At 53.4% G+C, this 18,592-nt stretch overlaps 8 protein-coding genes across 8 annotated transcripts; 2 read left to right on the top strand and 6 right to left on the bottom strand.

The window, feature by feature from the left end:
- Nucleotides 1-392: 392 nt before the first annotated feature.
- On the top strand, nt 393-1,133 carry BDW47DRAFT_112505 (transcription initiation factor IIA subunit gamma). The gene is made up of 3 exons (XM_024814183.1): nt 393-461; nt 530-677; nt 763-1,133. Exons 1-3 carry the CDS (start codon nt 421-423, stop codon nt 907-909), a joined length of 336 nt encoding a protein of 111 aa, XP_024668299.1. The 5' UTR covers nt 393-420; the 3' UTR covers nt 910-1,133.
- Nucleotides 1,134-1,312: 179 nt separating this feature from the next.
- BDW47DRAFT_79332 (uncharacterized protein) lies at nt 1,313-2,735 on the top strand. The gene is made up of 3 exons (XM_024819872.1): nt 1,313-1,485; nt 1,554-1,599; nt 1,663-2,735. Exons 1-3 carry the CDS (start codon nt 1,344-1,346, stop codon nt 2,597-2,599), a joined length of 1,125 nt encoding a protein of 374 aa, XP_024668300.1. The 5' UTR covers nt 1,313-1,343; the 3' UTR covers nt 2,600-2,735.
- Nucleotides 2,685-3,111, bottom strand: BDW47DRAFT_129192 (uncharacterized protein; the record flags this gene model as incomplete). The annotated part of the gene is made up of 3 exons (XM_024816956.1): nt 2,685-2,859; nt 2,907-2,968; nt 3,037-3,111. 3 exons carry the CDS (start codon nt 3,109-3,111, stop codon nt 2,685-2,687), a joined length of 312 nt encoding a protein of 103 aa, XP_024668301.1.
- Nucleotides 3,112-4,999: 1,888 nt separating this feature from the next.
- BDW47DRAFT_129193 (aldehyde dehydrogenase family protein) lies at nt 5,000-6,611 on the bottom strand (the record flags this gene model as incomplete). Its single annotated transcript, XM_024816957.1, has 3 exons — nt 5,000-5,116; nt 5,174-6,061; nt 6,141-6,611. The coding sequence occupies 3 exons, from the start codon at nt 6,609-6,611 to the stop codon at nt 5,000-5,002; spliced, it is 1,476 nt and encodes a 491-aa protein (XP_024668302.1).
- Nucleotides 6,612-6,886: 275 nt separating this feature from the next.
- BDW47DRAFT_112517 (DUF323 domain protein) lies at nt 6,887-10,606 on the bottom strand. Its single transcript, XM_024814184.1, has 7 exons — nt 10,401-10,606; nt 9,601-10,250; nt 8,845-9,524; nt 8,558-8,773; nt 7,272-8,486; nt 7,141-7,222; nt 6,887-7,090 (listed from the first exon to the last, which is right to left on the bottom strand). The coding sequence occupies exons 2-7, from the start codon at nt 9,894-9,896 to the stop codon at nt 7,024-7,026; spliced, it is 2,556 nt and encodes an 851-aa protein (XP_024668303.1). The 5' UTR covers nt 9,897-10,250; nt 10,401-10,606; the 3' UTR covers nt 6,887-7,023.
- Nucleotides 10,607-11,150: 544 nt separating this feature from the next.
- Nucleotides 11,151-13,015, bottom strand: BDW47DRAFT_79448 (putative pyruvate formate lyase activating enzyme). Its single transcript, XM_024819874.1, has 2 exons — nt 12,509-13,015; nt 11,151-12,442 (listed from the first exon to the last, which is right to left on the bottom strand). The coding sequence occupies exons 1-2, from the start codon at nt 12,911-12,913 to the stop codon at nt 11,714-11,716; spliced, it is 1,134 nt and encodes a 377-aa protein (XP_024668304.1). The 5' UTR covers nt 12,914-13,015; the 3' UTR covers nt 11,151-11,713.
- A 190-nt stretch (nt 13,016-13,205) lies between these two features.
- xlnR (putative C6 transcription factor) lies at nt 13,206-16,952 on the bottom strand. Its single transcript, XM_024818072.1, has 3 exons — nt 16,087-16,952; nt 13,742-16,023; nt 13,206-13,688 (listed from the first exon to the last, which is right to left on the bottom strand). The coding sequence occupies exons 1-3, from the start codon at nt 16,535-16,537 to the stop codon at nt 13,545-13,547; spliced, it is 2,877 nt and encodes a 958-aa protein (XP_024668305.1). The 5' UTR covers nt 16,538-16,952; the 3' UTR covers nt 13,206-13,544.
- Nucleotides 16,953-17,049: 97 nt separating this feature from the next.
- BDW47DRAFT_112524 (uncharacterized protein) lies at nt 17,050-18,474 on the bottom strand. The gene is made up of 7 exons (XM_024814185.1): nt 18,372-18,474; nt 18,246-18,307; nt 18,063-18,193; nt 17,849-17,970; nt 17,263-17,704; nt 17,141-17,182; nt 17,050-17,068 (listed from the first exon to the last, which is right to left on the bottom strand). The coding sequence occupies exons 1-5, from the start codon at nt 18,382-18,384 to the stop codon at nt 17,331-17,333; spliced, it is 702 nt and encodes a 233-aa protein (XP_024668306.1). The 5' UTR covers nt 18,385-18,474; the 3' UTR covers nt 17,050-17,068; nt 17,141-17,182; nt 17,263-17,330.
- Nucleotides 18,475-18,592: the final 118 nt, after the last annotated feature.

The raw sequence follows: 18,592 nt of genomic DNA on the forward strand, positions 1-18,592 counted from the left end.
ATACTACCTTATTGGTAGAAGAGAGTTGTGGCTCCTACCGTGGTTGTTATCCGATGAAGCCCTTATCGACGAGCTCGATATATGTCTTTGCCCAGACGAACAAGCCGTCGACACAGATACAGGCAAGGGAATCACCCTCGAGAGTGTGCAGTGCCTCAACAGACCCAGTCTACACGTAGTGTGCAACATTATGACCTTATTTTATAGTCAATATTTATAAAAAACCCGTTATCAAGATCTTGTTTCAAAATAGTTAGTGAACAAAGATGATCAAGACAATGATGTCACCTGACCAACCACCAACCAATCGACCGGTTTAGCGCCATCACGTGAGGATCGGCCCCCCACGATCGCCTTGTTGCCTGGGCCGACTTTCTCTCCGTCAACCACCTCTGTCTGTCTGCTTGAGACGCCGCCACGATGAGCGCTCAGTCTTATTATGAACTTTACCGGGGGAGCAGGTATATTAATCTTCATTCTAGATATTGCGACTCTATTTTTGACTGGGTGACTAACTCTGTGGATACAGCCTCGGCCTCTCCCTAACCGATACCCTCGACGACCTGATCAACGAAGGCCGCATCGAACCCCAGCTCGCCATGAAGATCCTGTCCACGTTTGATAGGATTGTTACGGAGGTACTGGCGGATAAGGTGCGCGCAAGGTTGAACTTTAAGGTATACATTATCCCGGACTTTTTGAAGAGAGATGTTTTCTTGGTTAAGTGGTGAATGGATGGAGAGGCTGACGATGTCTTACCAGGGCCACCTCGATACCTACCGCTTCTGCGACGAAGTGTGGACCTTCCTCATCAAGGATGTTACCTTCAAGCTCGATAATCAGACTCCTGTGACGGCGGATAAGGTCAAGATTGTGAGCTGTAATAGTAAGAGGCCTGGGGAGGTTTAGTTTCTTTTTCTGCTTTTCTTCTGGTCTTTTTTTGCGTCCGATCACTGGATAAATCACAGTGTTTTTTCATCGTCTTTGGGATCAGGGCGTTTTCGGATGTTATTATTCTATGGACAGACAGGGTTGTTCACGGCGTCTTCATAGCTAGCTCGTTTTTGAGATATTAGTCCCGCTAGGGTACTTAGATTGAAGCAGATACCCAGATCAATACTATTTTATCAGCATAGGTCCCACATCTAATACTGTTTTTGTACGAAGCTATTATGTAGATTACATACGGGATAGAATCAGAGCGGGCCCATCCAATCCAACCCAAGTAGAGGTAGAGTTCCGCCCGCGCCACTTTCCGCCGCGCTATCAGTCGGACCACCGCCGATAACACCAACCAACAACATCCCAACCTCCCAAGAGCAACCTCGATAATCTTCGCAACAATGCCACGAACATTACCATGGCTCGTACCAAAAGCCGAACCTCCGGATCCGGCTCCGCGACGCCAGCGCGTAAAGCGAGAGAAGACTACCACCACGCCTAAACGCGAAGACAAGAGCTTCAAGCGGAACTTTCTACGATCGTGTACGTCTCTACCCCATTATATCCTCATTTTATCCCCACAGCATAGACAAATACTGATTTAAACAAAGCCCCAAGCCCACCCTCATCGCCTAGTCATCACTGTCCCTCAGAAGAGTATAGACCCACCCCAGTCCATCCCACACCACCCCACCTAGTCATCTTCTAACGGAAACCAAGGTACCTAATCGAAGGCTTCCCCAACGACGACATCTACATGATGGTCGAAGACGAGCTCCACTCCATCGCGCAAGACTTCACCCGCCACCTGCACCATCGGGAGTACATCAAGCAGCGAAAGGAAGTTAAGCTCCGGAACCAGGGTGCTATTGGGGATCTTGCGCGTGCGACTGCGCCATCTCTGCTGGGCGAGAAGGGATTGACGGCTGCTGGATCGAGTGGAGATGGGCTGGGTAGGGGTAAGCGTAAACGCATGAGGGGGGTTGAGTTGGAAGAGGATGATGAAGGGGATGATTGCTTTGTGGGGACGTCGCTGCATGGGCTGATGTTGAGTCCGAGGAGGGGCCCGTCGCTTGTTGGTGCGCGCGGCGTGAGGTCGTTTACGAGGGCTGCGGCGGGGTTTTCGCAGGCTTCTGGAGAGACGGTGATGACGAGTCGTGGGGCTGACGATGGCGGTCTGGTGTCGTCGCCACTGCGGAGGGGGGTGGTTGGTCAAGGGGGTGAGGAGACCGCCTCGGAAGGTGATGACGATGATGACGACGATCTTGATGTCCAGCCTGATTCACCGTCTAGATTGCGTCGTCTAGTACGCCCTGTGAGATTGAATCCTAGCATGGATTCCAGCCCACCGAGGATCTCTTTGACTCCTCGTCCGCGGGATACGGCGAGGGATGGATCTACTACGTCAAGGGGGAGTGAGCCTACCAACCCAAGAGTGGGTGATGCTACGACACGAACACCAACCAAAACCCACAAACCAAAGAGAAAATCAATCTTGGATGATTTCGATGAGCTGCCAGAGCTATCCGAACCAGACGTAAAAGTACAGGACCACACGCCATCCCCATCTATCGAGACAGCACAACGACATGTCCATCAACGCGACACAGAGAAAAAACGGTCACGACTCAACGAGGTTCCCACATTCCTGCTCTGATTCCGCCGGATTCAAACAAAACAAAACAAAGGAAACAACAAAATAGGAAAAAGAAATCAGGTACATCATATCCGCTAGGACAAATCTATTGATGCGGGCCATCGTCATGATCAGGCAGCTGGTGGGCGACACGGACGCTCAGCCTGCGGACGCGAGATCGGAGCTTCTCTGTCGTAGAGGGCTCACGCTCGAGCTCTTTGATCATGGCGTCTTTTTCATCCTTTTCCGTCATTGAGCCGTGACTATGCAGGGTGGCAGCGCTGAGAAGTTAGATGGGTTCAACATATATCTATATGGAAGGACTCACTCATCCTCTGCGTCAGAGAAGAACGTGGGCAGTTCCTCCTTTCGAAAGTTGGTCGGAGGACCCTGTACACAGGGTTAGTTCTATTCTGGGATACCTGGAAGCCTGGAAGCCTGGGAGGACAAGGACTCACGATCTCCAGCGGGCGGTGCGAGTCGCGCTGAAAGGGGGACTTGACCAGTCGAGCGATCTGCCGGAAACATTCCATTCTTGCGTCGGAAGAGAGGAGGATGAATATGAAGATTGAAACGAGGTTGAGATTATAAACCGATAAATGTTGATGAAACGATGCAGAACCGCCGGTCCGAAGGAGTGTGTGGAGTGTCTCTGTTCGGTCTATATACAACCAGGACCGAAACCAGAAGACGAGGAGAACCAAGCGGGCCACGAAGCACTCGAATGGGGTGAGACGAGAGGTATTAAAAAAACAATATAATAGATAATAAAGTGAAGCAGAAGCTTGAGAGGCGGTCAACGAATGAAACCACCGATCCCAAAGGGGGAAAAGAAAGAAATCAAATGCAGAAAAAGAAAAGCAAAAAAGGACAAAAAGAGCAAGAAGGAATGAATGTCAAAAGAAGGACTGGCGACCGCTCTATGGCATTGACGCACTGGTTGGAGGATGGGAAGAGAAAGAAACAAAGAAGAGAGAGAATCAGACGGGTTTGACGTCGAGGAGTCTGCAAGGATATATACCGACCTGCAGGTCAGCCACTCTCTTCCTTTTCTCTTCCGGAGTCTACGTACTCCTTGATAACTAATTCAAGGACTACATTATTGAGCAACGGCTTTCTCTGACCCGTGCAATGCAGGGCAACTGGGCTGGCTCGGCTGGATTCCGTGGCACGCAAAGGAACGAAAAAGACAGCCTGTCTCTGCGGCTCCCCCCCTGAGGCTCCCTCCCTCTATGGTCTGGTTCGCTGCGTAAGGGACGGCGACCACGTTATGTGACACATTCTGGATATTTCTGTGCCCCCCTAGCGGGTCAGACGGACGCCCCTGGTTTGATCATCTTTTTGGGGAGAGTGTGTCGAACCTCTCATATGGGGATCTACAACGGTATTGTACAACGGTATTCCTCCACGGAGTGCTCCGTACAACTTGGGATAGTAAGATGGTATACAGAGAATTGTACTCCGTATATGATTGACTACGTCAGCTAATTTCAAGAGTTGGCAGGCCACTAACGCACCCCTGCGAAGATTCCATGCAGGTGCCTGAATTCTTGTCCAACTGTACCTGACATGGTCTGGACACGCCAAGCGAGGCGAAGCAGCGTCAGACGTGTCATGCCCTATGGATATTGCTGTTACAGCACTTAACCTATCCTAACTATACTTTACATCTACCATCTACTATAAACGGAATTCACCTACCTACTCGAAACTCAAGTCAAGTCAAGAAGAGAAGACGAAACAAAAGAGGAATAGAAAAAGAATGGAAAAGATGAACCAGAAACCAGCAACATTTCCCATTCTTCATAGAATTATGAACATTCGCCTCAGATAAGAAGCCAACTCACCACTGACAAGTATGTAAGTATGTTTGTAGAACCCCCTACATAAAGTGGCATAGTCTAGACCCACAAATGCAGAAGAGTACTGAGTGGCTGTCCCTTGCATGATGGTGTTGTTCTCCATCTATTTTTTCATACAGATATTTTTTATATTTTGTTCTATTTATTCTAATATACTTTATTCTAGTTTATCATCTTACGTAGTATGCTAATCCCTCCCTTCTAAAAAAGCCGAGCTGTATGACATGTACCTAGACTGAAGGGGGAATGGGATATCGGAATGTTGCTGGGCTGGCCGCCTTGTTTGCCAAATACATTCTTCCTCCTTGGTATGGACAATCATTCTTGTTCATTTCTTATTCATGGATCTCACTCTACTTTATTCTATTTTATTCTATTTATTTCTTATATAGAAAGATATATATAGAGATTACTCATCTGGTTGCGTACACGGCGGCGTCCCTGCCAACGCATCGTCTCATCCCATCCATCATGTACATCTGCCCCGTCATTCGACGCCTTGACTGCACACCTCATAATATGAAACAGACAATAAGATAAGATAATATAATTATTAATATCAAGTCTCAGGACACTCGCGAATATGATAACTCTGCAGCTTCACAAACTGGTCAAATCCAAACTGACTCAGCGTGACGCCTCGTCCAGAGTTCTTCCATCCCGTCCATGCCAGATCCTGCATCATTAGCTTCATCCTATAAAGAGCGTATATCAGAAGAACAAGGGAACTCACCGGCGCAGGATAATCCGCCCGATTGATAAACACCGTCCCGGCCTCGATCCTCTCGATCAACTTCTCCGCACCGGCAACATCCTTCGTCCACACGCTCGCCGACAACCCAAACTCACTATCATTGATCAACTCAATAGCCTCCTCATCCCCATCAACCCCCATAACAGGAATTACCGGCCCAAACGTCTCCTCCCTCATGACAGCCATCTCATGCGTCACGCCCGTCAGCAGCGTCGGGCGCACAAAGTTCCCCTCCGGCGGCATATTCTTGAAACTGTCATTATCATCAGGCGTCTCGTCCAGCGCACCCGCCTTAACAGCCTCGTCAATCTGCCGCTGAATGACCTCCTTCGCGCGCGACGACACAACCGGCCCGATCTGCGTGTCTTTCTCGAACGGGTCGCCCACCCGGTAGTTGCTCAGCACGCGCTTCACCTCCGCGATGAACTGCTCCCGGATGTCCTTGTGCACGTACACCCGCTCGATCGCGCAGCAGCTCTGCCCGCTGTTGAAGATCGCCCCGTCGACGATCTCCGCTGCGGCCCACGCGACGTTCACGTCGGGGCGGACGTATGCGGCGTCTTTGCCGCCGAGTTCGAGCCCCACGTCGACGATTCGCTCCGAGGCTGCCTGCTGTACGGCCAGACCGCCGGCGACGGAACCCGTGAAGCAGATGTGGTTCACCTGCGGGGACCGCATTAGGTCTTCGAGGAGCTTGGGGTTTCCGCAGTGGGCGTATTGGAGCACGTTCTGCGGGAGTCCGGCTTCGGCGAATGCCCCGACTATCTGCTCCACGACTGTGGGAGTTTGCGGCGAGGGCTTCATGATGACTGCGTTGCCCGCGAGCAGGGCGGGGATGAGGCTGTTGATGAGGACGAGGTAGGGGTACTGCACATATTATTATCAACCCAATCCATGTAAAAAAAAGATCAAAAAAAAAGTGAAAAAAAGAGAAGGGAGAACAAACATTCCACCCAAAAACAACCAACACCACCCCAACAGCCCTCTTCTTAATGACCTTCCTCACCCCATCCTCCCCCTCCTCCCCCTCCTTCTCCCTACTCGCCCTCTCCTTATCCTTCTCATCAGTATTATCAAAAACAACCCCCCCATCACCCCCCAAGACCCCCCCACTGATCTCATTCAAGTACCGCCCGCGCTTCACAGCAGTCATGATCTCGACCCCGCTGTACGCGATCGGCCGCCCCATCTGCTCCGTGATCTCGTACGCGAGCTCCTCCTTGCGCTGCATCAGCAGATCGAGCGCCCGCGCCACGATCTGCTGGCGCGCGTGCAGGTTCGTCGAGGTGTGGTAGCTTTGGAAGGCGGTCTGTGCGTCGGTGGTTACTTTGTGGAGATCTTCGGAGGTGATTCCTGTGCGGGACATGACGGGACGGCCGCTCTTGGGCGAGATGGTCGTTATGTTTTCGACAGACATTATGGGTCTTTCTTTTTTTTTCTTTCTTTTCTTTTTCTTATCTAGATCGGAAGACTGGTTTTTTCTATGGTGTCAATTGGTGAGAGTTGGTTAAATGGTCTTGATTGAGTTGGTTTGTAGAATGAATGAGAGAGTATGGTTAAGGGTGGTGACACTTATACTATACTAAAAAAAGCCAATGACGTCAATTCATCCCACCCCGTTTTTGTTCCCTTTACTTCCCTTGTTTTCAAGTCCCGCACGGCTCAGCGGATGGTTTTTCAGCCCAATTAGACGTTGACGATGGTGGATCACTACTCTCGTGGGAAGAAGTCCCACGGTACTCTGCTACAATCTACTTTCTACAACGGGGAATGGATAAATAGCTCTGGTCAAACTTGATGTTGACTATCTAGGTAGGTGTGGTGTCTAATCACACGTCCCGCACTAATCGTCCCCCGGCCCATGCGTAAGGATAGTTGGTTTGGTACCAGTTCACGCTAAATTGTTAGCTTTGGTATACACTGGGGTATGAAGTGCGAATACATACAATGTGCTCCGTCCGGCGATCCGCGGGTGCGTCGCCCATGATCCACCCAGGACAACGTGGTGCTTTCCGTCGAAGAAGTCCGCTGTTCACGTCAGTACTCAATCGATCGAAAAAAGATAAAGGGAAAATACAGGTATATCCTGGATATATCTCCATCGCGCGGAATCCCTCATGCGCAGCCAACGCCGTGCTCGTCCACTCCCACACCCCTCCGAAATCCCCCTGTCCCGCCAGTCGATCGCCCTGCGCGATCACCGGGGTAGGGTGCCAGTGCTGGAATCCAACGTTGTGTCCGTTGAGTTCCACGTACACTGGCAGCCCCTCTCGCGAAATGGGTTGAACAGGCTGGTGGTCCGGCGACCGAGGTCGGGTGGGGTTGATCTTCGAATGGCTATTTCCATTCCCATGGACTCCGTTTCCGTTGACTTCCTTCAATCCATTCCCGTTGACTTCCTTGAATCCATTTCCGTTGACTTCCTTAATTCCCGTTCCGTTGACTTCCCCATTTCCTGTCCCATTGATATGTCCCCTCCCCTCTGTCTGCAATGCTGCCGCGTGCACGTAAATACTCCGGACTTCCTCCATCGTCGGAATCCGACACTTCACTGACTGCGCATACCCGTCAAGCTCCTCATACGATGCGATCAACGGCCAGTCCTGCGCGAGATCCAGAGGAACCGGCCCGAACAGCGTGCGGACGGCGAACCGGGACATCGAATCCGGGCCATCCGTATGGGCGAGGGTCCACGACGCGGGCGGGCGGCGGTGCGGATTAGCCTGCAGATACTGGAAATAGTCGCTGTTGGTGATGGGCTGCGCGCGCGCTTCAAACGCCGCCACGGTGACCGTCCGCTCCGGCTTCTCATTGTCCCACCCGAATGAGACTGGCGGAACCGAGCTCCCGTCATCGTCAAGCCCAATGGCGAGCGTCCGTTCCGGAACGGTAAACCACTCGTTCGCTTTGGCGTGCTTCCGCGCGTGGTCGAATATCTGCTGAAAGTCCGGCCGCTCGACACCAGCGGGGGCGAGCGTTCTGTCACTCTGGAGCAGCATGTAGAGGAATGTTTCGAGATGCATGGCTTCATGCTCGAACCCGATCCACAGCGCCTCCCCCAAGGACCGGTTCTGCCCAAGGTCGTCCCGTTGACAGACGGCCCTCACGCGACTCCGGACGCGGTTCTGGTAGTCCAGGATCTCACCCAGCGGCGGCCACTCGTCGGGAATCTCACTGTGCTTATGGCACTGTTCCGGGTTGTCTACGTCGGGGTCGATCCCCCGCTCAAAGATCTGCTGGTAAGATCTGGGCTCGGTGGGCTTCCCTGAGAGAGCACGGGTCAAGTGGATGTCTGCCGCCAATTAGCACACGCACACCATGACCATTGGCGAGGGCGAGGGGGTCAGGCTCAAGGAGACCAACCCAAAAACGTGGGAATGTGCCCAAGGTAGAAGATAAGTGCGTTTCGCAGTTTGATCGGTTTGGACAGAAGTTCCTCTCGGGGTACCATCGATTTGGTCGCCACATCCCATGCCGTCCACAGGGACTCCCACTCTTTCAGGGTGGGTACAGCGCTGGGGGCATACTCCGACACAGAGGTCGGGAAGCGGAACGCAGCGGATGACAAGAGGTGGATATCTGTACCGTCAGCTGGGGCTCTATATCTGTCACTAGTAGGATAGACGTTAGTCAAGAAAGAGAGGACTCACGGTACTCGCCGGATCCATTCCCAAACTCCGTACCCAAAACCAAGTTCGCACTGCGCCACAAATCTTCGCGCTGCTGCGCGGAATACTTGAACGCCTCCTCGAAGACCAGCCTTTCGCCCTTGCGCAGATGAGCACCCTCGATGACCATGTCCTTCTTGGGCGAGTAAAACGCCTGGTGCCGTCCCCCGACAGGGTCATACTCCGTCACCACGTCCCACTCTCCCGGCTTGAAGGCCTCGTGTCCGAGGACGGCGTTCGCATGCGCCAGCCCATTCTCGTAGAACTGTCGCGTCACGCCCTTGGTGTCATTGTACGCTTTATAAACTCGATCGGGGTCCTCGCACGAATCCAGACCGATGGCCATGTGGTCGGCGGGGCCTAGCAGCTTTGCGAATTGCGCCAAAAACCCCGCGGCCTCGGGACGACTGAAATTGCCCAACGACGACCCCATCGACAGGATGACCGCGGGACGAGACCGGGACTCCGGGGGCCCCAGCCACTCCAAGGCATCGTCGTAAGTTCCGTGTAGCCCGTGCAAGCGAACATGTTGGTAGCGGTCCACGGAGACCTCGGCGAACGTGCGCTGGAGTTCCGACAGGGAGAGGTCCAGGGCGTAGTAGTCCACGTCTTTGCCTACGCGTTCCAGCTCCCGTAGCAAGATCTCAATTTTCCGGAGGTTTCTAGCCTGTCAGCATGTCCTTTGAGAGGTTGAGTCCATGGAATTGATGCTTCCATAAGTTGTGGAGATCGACATACCCACTACCTAGCTCAAGTATCTGTGCCTTGTTGGGGATGTATTCGACGATCCTCTTGGCATGGGTCTCCAACACCTCAATCTCGGCGTTGGTCAAGTAGTATTCGTCCTGGTAGGTAATCTCCTCAAACAGCTTCAGGCCTTGGGCGTCGTACAGCAGCATGGTGGGCATGGAACGCGGGGACCCGGCGGGGGGGTTAAGACCGTTGCGGATATCGTTCACTAAGGAATACCCCACGTCATTTTGATGGATATTCACAATCTCGACCGTCCCTGTCGGAACCGCCAATGGCGACATCTTGGTTGAGAATTGAATAATCAGATCGAATTACAATAGAAAGGGTCAATTCTAAATAAGTAACAACGCAGGCGAGAAAAGACAGCCCGGATGTGAATATAGTCGCGCTCTTTATAGGAACAATCAGAGCGCCGCAAAAAGCAAAGAACGCTTTCCTCGGGAATGTTGAAAGAGGGGTAATGTATTAAACACGAAGGGGATGTGGAGAGTAGTCTGGAGGTAGAGGACAGGTCACATATAGCGTATGCAGTGAAGTAAATCGTATTTTTAAAAAATATAAAAAATAAAATTAACCAAGAAGTATGGTCCTGCAAGGAAGTTGCAGAGGAGAGGATGAACGAGATTGGGCCCTCCCTAAGATAATAAATCAAGTATGTCAGCTATGGTTTTCACAATGGGAACAAAGAACTCCCATCACCACTACATCACCATCACTGATCGAGGTGGATGGATTCCCATGGAAGCTTGTTGTTCCTGGAGTGGCTGCCATGGGTAGGAGCCTACTGTGTCAGTTTGCAAACAGCACCCCACCATGACCGAGATTGATTGGACGATCACTGAGGGGGAGATGGATACTCTGGCAGTGACCTGACAGCCCATGCCAGGTTCTGGATTCATTTTGTCAACCCAGGTACCGTGGAATTCCGGAGCGGAGGGGAGATGGCCGCATGCGGTGACGATGGTTGGCTGTCCGGATGGGATGATGCTCGATGTGACGTCGTCGCTTGTTTGTCTTGTTTGTCTGTTTGTACAGTATGTCTAGTTTATCTTGTTTACCTTGTTTGTATTGCAGTGTTAGTTTGTCTATTTGCTTAGTTTGTTTAGTTTGTCAGTTTGTGCTGTTGGATTAGTTTGTGATGTTGGATTAGTTTGTGATGTTGTATTAGTTTGTGCTGTTGTATTAGTTTGTCCTGTTTGTTCAGCCCTGGTTATCAACTGAACATCATGTTAATCACAAAGCCACAAGTATCATGATCTCTTTTTATACCCGAGTGGTATAGTTCTATTCTGTTTTTGTGATAATTGTGAATATTGAACCCGGTGAACAATTCCTCAATTTGATACCTTTCTAAATACTCGAGTGGCTGCAGATTCGAAACCTAGTGGAGATTAAGGAAATAGTATGTTTTCCTTTTACAAAAAGACGAGATAGGAGTGGATTGGTGCATGTCAGATTGAGCCTGTGGAAGAATCAACCCAGTTAATGAGGTGGGCAGTTATACCTATTCTAGAAAATTGAGATAGGTGTGGTGTAAATGATCAATGGTATGAGATTCTATCAAATATCGTGTCTATAACAATCCGCCTTGATAACTTATACCAATCCTTCCGGAAAATACCCTGTACAATGTACATGTACAGCCCTCATCGACATCCCCACATCAGAACCCACAACACCCACAACATCACGAACTATGAAACGAATCAGAACTAAACAAGCCTAGCCGTCATAAGGCAGCAAGTCCTCAAGCACAGACAGTCAGGCACACACACCAAGGAATACCCGGCCATTCAGCCTAAACACCCCATGGACCCTGACCATCCGGCACATCTAGCCCTGCCTTCCCCCCCCAATACGATCCAGGAACGGGCCCCTATAGATCTTAAAGAAGAAAAAAACCTCCCCCGCACTGTACGCCACGCGGCCACGCAGGATCGATATCCCGGTCGATCAGGCTCGCTGCTCGCATCCTGCGAGATGACCAGCTACCGGATGAGACTAGCCTGTCTATTCCCCACCACCCCAGCACTGGACGGGCCCGTTCAGCCGAGAACCAACACCCGGATCTGCCGGAGTGATGATGACGTCGTCGTAATCATAGGTGAAACATGCTTTGGTGCTCGTTGGCTTCGCAGAAGCGCCACAACCCCGCTGCCACGGCGGCGTCTCGGACGGAGCCGAGCTCGTCGTCGCGCACGGCACGGTTGATCTCTGCGTAGCGGACGTCTGAGGGGGGCGAAGACTGCTCACCAGGGTCGTCCTGATTCGAGGTGCGGCGCTTTTTCTTCTTCCCTACATGCGCATCCGGATGGTACTGCTCCATGATATGCACGTACATATCCTTGGAGACATTCTCAGCCAGCCAGCGCATGATCTCACGGCCCTCGTCTTCCTTCCCCGGCATGACCAGGTGGCGGAGCAGGACGCCCTTCTTGGCGATGCCGTCAGACGTGAAGCTCAGGTCGCCGACCTGCTGCTGCATGGCTTTGACGCTCTCCATGGCTGTCGCGGTGTAGTTTTCTGCCTTGAGCAGTCGCTTCGACGTGCTGTTCTTCCATACCTTGAAGTCCGCTAGGTAGATGTCTACTAGCCCGTCTAGCAGCGCTAGTGACGCTAGCGAGTCGAACGACGACGTGTTGTAGACGATCGGGATCTTGAGACCCATGTCCCGCGCGGCTAGGATCGAGAGCGCCACTTGCGGGACTACGTGCTCGGGCGTGACGAGGTTGATGTTGTGCACGTTGCCTACGTCCTGCAGCTTCAGGTACCAGTCTGCTAGTTCCTCTGGTGTCAAATCGAACCCGTTGCGTTGATGCGAGATATCCTGACGGCCAGTAAGCAATCAACCAATCAATCAAAAGAAAATACTAGTTGAGGGAAGACAGCATACATGATTCTGACAAAACACACACCGCAAATTACACCCCGAAAAAAACACAGACCCACTCCCATGAAACCCCTGAAGACAAGGTTCCTCGCCTCGATGAGGAGCAATGACGTTTACCTTGGCCGTCTCAGCCCCGATCAGACACACCCCCGTCGTCTCGTACCGGTTGACCCCGCAGAGCCGGGGACACAGGTTGCAGTTGCGGAGGTGCGCGTAGGCCTGGGATCGCTTCTTTGCGGCGTCGATCGAGCTGAGCATGTGGTAGCGCGGGATGTAGTCATCTAGGAGGTAGGCTGGCGGGATGCCTACGAACCGCTTGGGAGTGTACGAGGGGAGTATACGGGGTGGGAAGGACCGCGCTAGAAGGCGGGGGGAAGCGAATCGCAGGGGTCGTTGGAGTGTGGTCATGGTGTACTATGTAGGTACTGACGCTGGTGGGATGGAGTCAACCCATGTCGTGTTACGGTCACGGTCTGGTCTGATTCTCGGATGGAGAACAGGAACGACAGGAATAGTCAGGTTGCTGTTGAAGAGGAAATGGAGGGAAGTGACAGATTAACCAGTGCGTCACGGCATGAGACCGATGAGTCAGCACTCTCAATCAATCATCTTCGAGCATTATTAATAAACGGCGGTTCAGATAATAGATAGATAGACGAGTCAAGAGAGATGTGTAATATCAGAATGGGTATCGATTCATATACAAAAAGAAAATAATGTACAGAAAGTGGCAACAGCCACATAGGTGCTACCAATGCACCGCGCAGCGAACAATCCAAGATGCCACAGGCCAAAGGACCATGAGAATAAGATATGAATCGAGCAAGGAAAGCTAGAAGAAAAGGTAAATCAAATCAAGAGAGGTAAGTCAAAATCGGTCCACCGCAAAACTCCCCAACCCCAGGCTGTAGAGTCCCTCGCGGTCGATCAATCAAAATGGGTCGTTCAATGCACATCACATCGTCATAATGCCAGTATCCCGCTAGGTAAGGTAAGGTAGGCATATATAGATCTTCAAGCGCCAATCGCACGGCTCGCCTCACAGGGCGAGTCCGCTGCCATCGCCCGTCCAGCGGTAGAGAGCCAGCACTTCCCGCCTGCGCTGCTGTTGCTCGCCGAAATCTTCCGGCACGCGTCCGCGCACCTGCGCGAGCGCTGACCGCATGACCTTGCGGAAGGTTCTCTGGGAAGGGTCAGTAACTTGGTTATATTCAGGGGAGAAAAAGGAAGACGAACCTGATACTCGGTATTCAATGTCACAACGCATGCCTCGTGAGCCCGGACGATAGTCTCGCAGGCGCGCACGACGCTGGGGCTGGCTCCCCCTTGCAGCTTGTCGGCCGCCAACAGCAGCAAAAAGCTGCCCTGCAGCAGGTAGATGCCGAAGAAGAACGGCATGAAACTGAGATCCGGGTCGTATTCCAGAATGTCGGCGGCTGCCTCGGCGGCGCCCACGGCGTGGCTCATGGCCGAGATGAAGGACTCGGACGAGATCCAAAGGTCGTGGTCCTCCAGCAGGTTGATGGGATCCCACTTGCCGGCTAAGAGTATGTACAGCACGTGCATGATGTGCGTCCCGTAGGCGACCACCATCTTGGTGTGCACGATGGACTCGTGCACGCGGGACCCCAGGTGGCTCCCGGACCGGCCTTCGGGGCTCACATGGTCGAGGTGCGAGCCCTCCAGCGCGGCCTCAGTCTCGACGGTGCCCAGGGCGAGGCTACTGGTGAAGCGGGCATCGAACTCTTTCAGGCTCTGCCCGTAGGTGTCTAGCTGCCGGGTGATCTCCAGCAGCTGGCGCTCGCACTCGGAGCTGGTCCGGAAACCCAATCCGAACCGGGGGTGCTCCTTGGCCTGGTGCAGGTCGACGATCCCGCCGAGGATGGTCATGAGCGGCAGGAAGTAGCCGAACACGCTGTGACCCGAGCACTCGAGCGGCGGGCCGACCGACCGGTAGCTGGCGCCCGCGAAGTCGCCCGTTTGCCACAGGTCGTCGTTCATCGGCTGCAGCAAGCCCGAGCACTCGGTGTCCAGGAGTGTGAGGGGCCGGTTGTAGCAGAGGGCCAGGTGACGGTCTGTGGCGAAGAGCAGCCACCAAAGGCGCCGGCGCTCCTCACGGCGCTCCTCGGTCACGGTGACGGCTGAATTGCCGCCGCCGCTGCCGCCGCCGCCGCCGCCGACCGAGGTCAAGAGCGAAGGCAGGTTGCGCTTCGCCGGGTCATTGGCGTCGAGATCGCCGTCCGGGTCGCCATCCGCCGGCGGCGGGGGCGGCGAGTTGGGCGGCAGCTCCCGACCCAGTTTCAGCTCGCGGGCGAGGGCCCACGCGGCCGTCCACCACCGCATGCTGGCGGACTTGTACTCGCTGGCGGAGACCACGGTGGCCAGGTGCACGTAGGTGGCGACGTCGTCCACGACGGCCGTGGCGCTGCTCTGGGCGCCTAGCTGATCCATCGACACCCCAAAGCCGCCGAGAGCCACACCGTTGATGACCATGTTGGCGGCGTAGTTGGGCGATGCCTCCCCGGGGGCGGGCCCGTGGATCAGTGGGCGCAGCAGGCCGACCGTCAGCTCCAGCAGTTTCTGGCAGACCCGCCCCCGCGCGGACGGAGGCGAGGTCAGGAACGCGGCCTCGCTAGTCTGGGCGGCGACCCAGAGCATGCTCGCCAAAAGGGCGGGGCTGCAGGCGCGCGGTTCGGTGGGGTGCAGAAAGGACTGCTTCCGGAAGATGTAGGCCACCACGTAGGGGGACTGAGGCGACAGGTGTGAGGGCGAAAAACTGGAGAAATAGACATCCAGCAGATCACAGGCCAAGGACTGGGGGATGATGGACGCGATGTGTGGCAAGACCGGCTGTAGGACGGGGTAGCGTAACGTGGGGAAGGGAGGCATGGTGAACGAGGGGAAGTTGGCGGGGGACGGGGATGGAAGTGGGAGCCAACTCGGGGATTGGCCCTGCGGCGACAGGCCCATAAACGGGGCCTGCTGGTGCTGGTCGCTGGCGTGGCCGCCGAGTCGGAACTGCTGGAGGGAGGTAGCATTCGATTCGTGCGGGTTCACCAGCGCGTACGCGCCGTCGTGATAGCCGGGGTTCAACCCTTGACTGGCGGGCGGGGACCGCGTGGTGGTGCTAGCCGACTGCAGCATCTGGAGTGATCGGAGATCGGGCACGGACAGGGGGGGACGGTTCGAGTCGCTCATCGCGGACAGGTGGTTCAGCTGTAGAGCGTCGATGCTAGGTCCCAAGGGTGCCTGCGAATGGGACTGCGCATTCTGCACACCCACCATCGGACCGGACAGGTCCCCGTGGGCCAATTGCGATTGCGTGGGTGCCGAGAGGGTGCGGGCGACGTCGAAGGCCGGATCATACCGTCCCTGCCCCTCGTGCGACGAGTGGTCTGGAGGGGTCTGGCCATTCGAGGGATCGGAGCCGATGGTACCCGCAGCGACGGCGAGATCTTTCTTAGACGCTTTCCCCCGCTTCTTCCGTTCTCGCGCATATTCGCAGGTTAATCCAAACTCTGCTCGGAATATCATGAGTACAACGCACGTGGGGTGTTATGTAGTTAGGGGGATATGCATACCAAGACAATGGGCACATGGATTCTGACCGTCGCATTTGGTACGCAACTGGTTACACTGGTCACAGGCGCGACTGATTCGCCTCCGCACGGGGGCGGAGGCTGAGTTCTTGCGAATAGCGGAGCGAGCCTCAGCCAAGGGATCTCGTGGGGTGGACGATTTCCCGGCGGACAGGGAGGCCCGAAGGGCGTTCTGGAGGTTGGGGTCATTCTGACCCTGATTCTCATCTCCATACAGAGACAGATCTTTGGAGGAGGATCGTAAGGACGCCGTGGGGTCATTCGGCGCGACCCCACCGGCCTCACGTGACAGCTGCAGCTGCTCCAGGGCATACTGCGAACCCTCGGCCAGCGTATCGAGGCCGACCGTCTGGGAACGAGACATCCTGGTGACGTAGGGAGAGGCGAAAGGAGAGAAGGAATTGGCGAAATGAGAGAGAGAGGATATCGACATCCTCAGTGGATTTGCGGTAGTCACGACACGGGGTGAAACTAGTCGTCCATATGGGGCACTCGGACGAGGCTCCGAGGGTTGACAGATTGAGGTTAAAGTTGATGTGGATATTAGTAGTTCTCGGAGACGGGGGCCGCAAGGCCCCAAGGGCAGGGAATGGGGGTTGTACTGGTGGAGTAGAAGGATGGTTGGTAGTGGGAAGTTGAAGTTGTCAGTTGTCGATCGTGGGAGAAGGGGAAAAGGGAAAAGAAGAGAAAGACTAGGCAAGAAAAAAAGTGGATAGTGGATAGCGGAGGTAATATAACCTTTGCCTGGACTTTTTGTATTACATGTTTTTGGTCAGGAAGCAATACCGATCAGGAGAGGGGGAGATGAGAAAAGAGATTAGGATAGCTCGTTTGTGGTGAGAGACTTGCAGGGTTTGTTGAAGCTAAATTAATTGTCTGGAGGAGTCTGGAGTGGCGGACCGAACACGAGAGAAAAATCACCCCAGACCGACGCTCTCCACACTGGGCTAAAATAGTCCTTCATCTTATTTGGGTCAGATTATGGATTTCAGACTTCCCAAATATTATGAAATTATATAGAATATGATAGAAATACCTATAAATTCAATAATGATAAAGAACTATCTTATACGGAGTGCTGGAAAAAAATAAGTATGAATATATTGAGAAATATTATGGAATATTGTGAAAGAATTGTATAGACACATATAATCCTACCTATAAAAAAAAGGCCAATCCAAAGTAAGACAAGTCAACTCTTCAGAGCCGTTGATAGGAGGAGAATCTCATCGAAGTCGATTCCACCGCCCAAAGAGAAACCGTACAGCACCCAACTCCCTTTCAGAAAGCGGGGGATGACCGTAGCCGACCTGGTCGACTGCTTCTGGCGTGCAGAAGGATCCCTGTCCGTCGTTAGACACAGTGGCAATCCCCAGCAGCAGCAACTTCTCCGCCTGTCCGGGGCTCCTCCTCATCCCCTCGTCGTTGTCTGCCCTCGTGTCGACTGCCGCTAGCTGCCGATGTTCCTGGTCCTGGTCCCGGATGGCCAGCTCGACAACTGCCGGTTGAGCGGATTGAAACGATGCTAGTTTCTGCGGCGCAAACACCTCGTAGTCTTGCCAGTGTTGGGACTTGGCGAACAGGGTGCTCATGCGCCGGTCTGTTTGATTCCATTTTGTACCTTGTTATTATGATGATCCTTATTTTTGATGATCATGATCGCTTGGACAATCTGACTCTGACTCTGACGTCTGATGTCTGATCTCTGACGTCGGACGTCGGTGGGGGGACTAGTTCAACGCACACAGGTAACATTCGGCGAAGAGCCACGGCGCATCATACCAGGCGGGATATCCCCGCTGCTGGAGCTCTTGCTTGGATGCCGCGATCGCGGGTTCGTCATTATCATCATCATCGTCGAGGGGTCTGGACCAACAATTATTAAGATGTCTTTCTTCTTTCTTTCGTCTTATTCTTTCTTTTTCTTCGTCGATTAGGAGTTTTAAAAAAAAACATACATCATCCGTCGATTATGCTGTAACTCATACTTCAAGGCTCCCAGCGCCCCGATGATTGTCTTACCCTCTCTGCACCGGTCCTCCCCCGTGGCGTCTCCGACGCTGCGGTGGAGGTCATTAATGGCACCGGTCTGCGGACATAAGTTAGTTGTTTATCACAGAAAGGGAGGGACTATATCGTACGAGGATTATCGGCCACCGTTCATGCGCGGACATCATGGCTGATTTGGAACGGTTGGCGGGGTCTGGCGCTGCGGTCTGTTGGTGAGCGGGAGTGGGGGAGGAGGGGCATGACGACACTGCACTGACCGTCGGAGTCCATTGTGGGAATAGTAAGATTTTTTATGGGTGGGAGAGAAGGTTGGAAAATTGGGAAGAGGAGAGAGGATCGATAGATAGAGGGGGGAAAGACAGCGATGAGAAGAAGTGCAAGGTGGATAAGTAGTGGAATACAAGATTTTCCTACAGATCAACAACTGGCAACCTTCAAGCCGGATTATAGATCGGACTCAATTTCAACCGAAGAAATA

The sequence above is a fragment of the Aspergillus candidus genome (assembly GCF_002847045.1).
Source record: "Aspergillus candidus strain CBS 102.13 unplaced genomic scaffold BDW47scaffold_66, whole genome shotgun sequence".
In the NCBI taxonomy this organism is placed as follows: domain Eukaryota; kingdom Fungi; phylum Ascomycota; class Eurotiomycetes; order Eurotiales; family Aspergillaceae; genus Aspergillus; species Aspergillus candidus.

Bases quoted from the DNA above. Each gene is read 5' to 3' on its own strand.
- BDW47DRAFT_112505 (XM_024814183.1), top strand. From the start codon at position 421: ATGAGCGCTCAGTCTTATTATGAACTTTACCGGGGGAGCAG. The intron at 462-529 runs GTATATTAATCT...CTGTGGATACAG, and splicing joins GAACTTTACCGGGGGAGCAG to CCTCGGCCTCTCCCTAACCG. The intron at 678-762 runs GTATACATTATC...ATGTCTTACCAG, and splicing joins GCGCAAGGTTGAACTTTAAG to GGCCACCTCGATACCTACCG.
- BDW47DRAFT_79332 (XM_024819872.1), top strand. From the start codon at position 1,344: ATGCCACGAACATTACCATGGCTCGTACCAAAAGCCGAACCTCCGGAT. The intron at 1,486-1,553 runs GTACGTCTCTAC...ATTTAAACAAAG, and splicing joins GCGGAACTTTCTACGATCGT to CCCCAAGCCCACCCTCATCG. The intron at 1,600-1,662 runs GTATAGACCCAC...ACGGAAACCAAG, and splicing joins CATCACTGTCCCTCAGAAGA to GTACCTAATCGAAGGCTTCC.
- BDW47DRAFT_112517 (XM_024814184.1), bottom strand. From the start codon at position 9,896: ATGTCGCCATTGGCGGTTCCGACAGGGACGGTCGAGATTGTGAATATC. The intron at 9,525-9,600 runs GTATGTCGATCT...CTGACAGGCTAG, and splicing joins ATACTTGAGCTAGGTAGTGG to AAACCTCCGGAAAATTGAGA. The intron at 7,091-7,140 runs GTATGTATTCGC...CTAACAATTTAG, and splicing joins ATCGCCGGACGGAGCACATT to CGTGAACTGGTACCAAACCA.
- BDW47DRAFT_79448 (XM_024819874.1), bottom strand. From the start codon at position 12,913: ATGACCACACTCCAACGACCCCTGCGATTCGCTTCCCCCCGCCTTCTA. The intron at 12,443-12,508 runs GTATGCTGTCTT...ACTGGCCGTCAG, and splicing joins GTGTGTTTTGTCAGAATCAT to GATATCTCGCATCAACGCAA.
- xlnR (XM_024818072.1), bottom strand. From the start codon at position 16,537: ATGTCGATATCCTCTCTCTCTCATTTCGCCAATTCCTTCTCTCCTTTC. The intron at 16,024-16,086 runs GTATGCATATCC...TATTCCGAGCAG, and splicing joins TCCATGTGCCCATTGTCTTG to AGTTTGGATTAACCTGCGAA. The intron at 13,689-13,741 runs GTTCGTCTTCCT...GACCCTTCCCAG, and splicing joins CATTGAATACCGAGTATCAG to AGAACCTTCCGCAAGGTCAT.
- BDW47DRAFT_112524 (XM_024814185.1), bottom strand. The intron at 17,971-18,062 runs GTATGTTTTTTT...TTGTTGGTCCAG, and splicing joins CAGCATAATCGACGGATGAT to ACCCCTCGACGATGATGATG. The intron at 17,705-17,848 runs GTGCGTTGAACT...GGAATCAAACAG, and splicing joins CTTCGCCGAATGTTACCTGT to ACCGGCGCATGAGCACCCTG.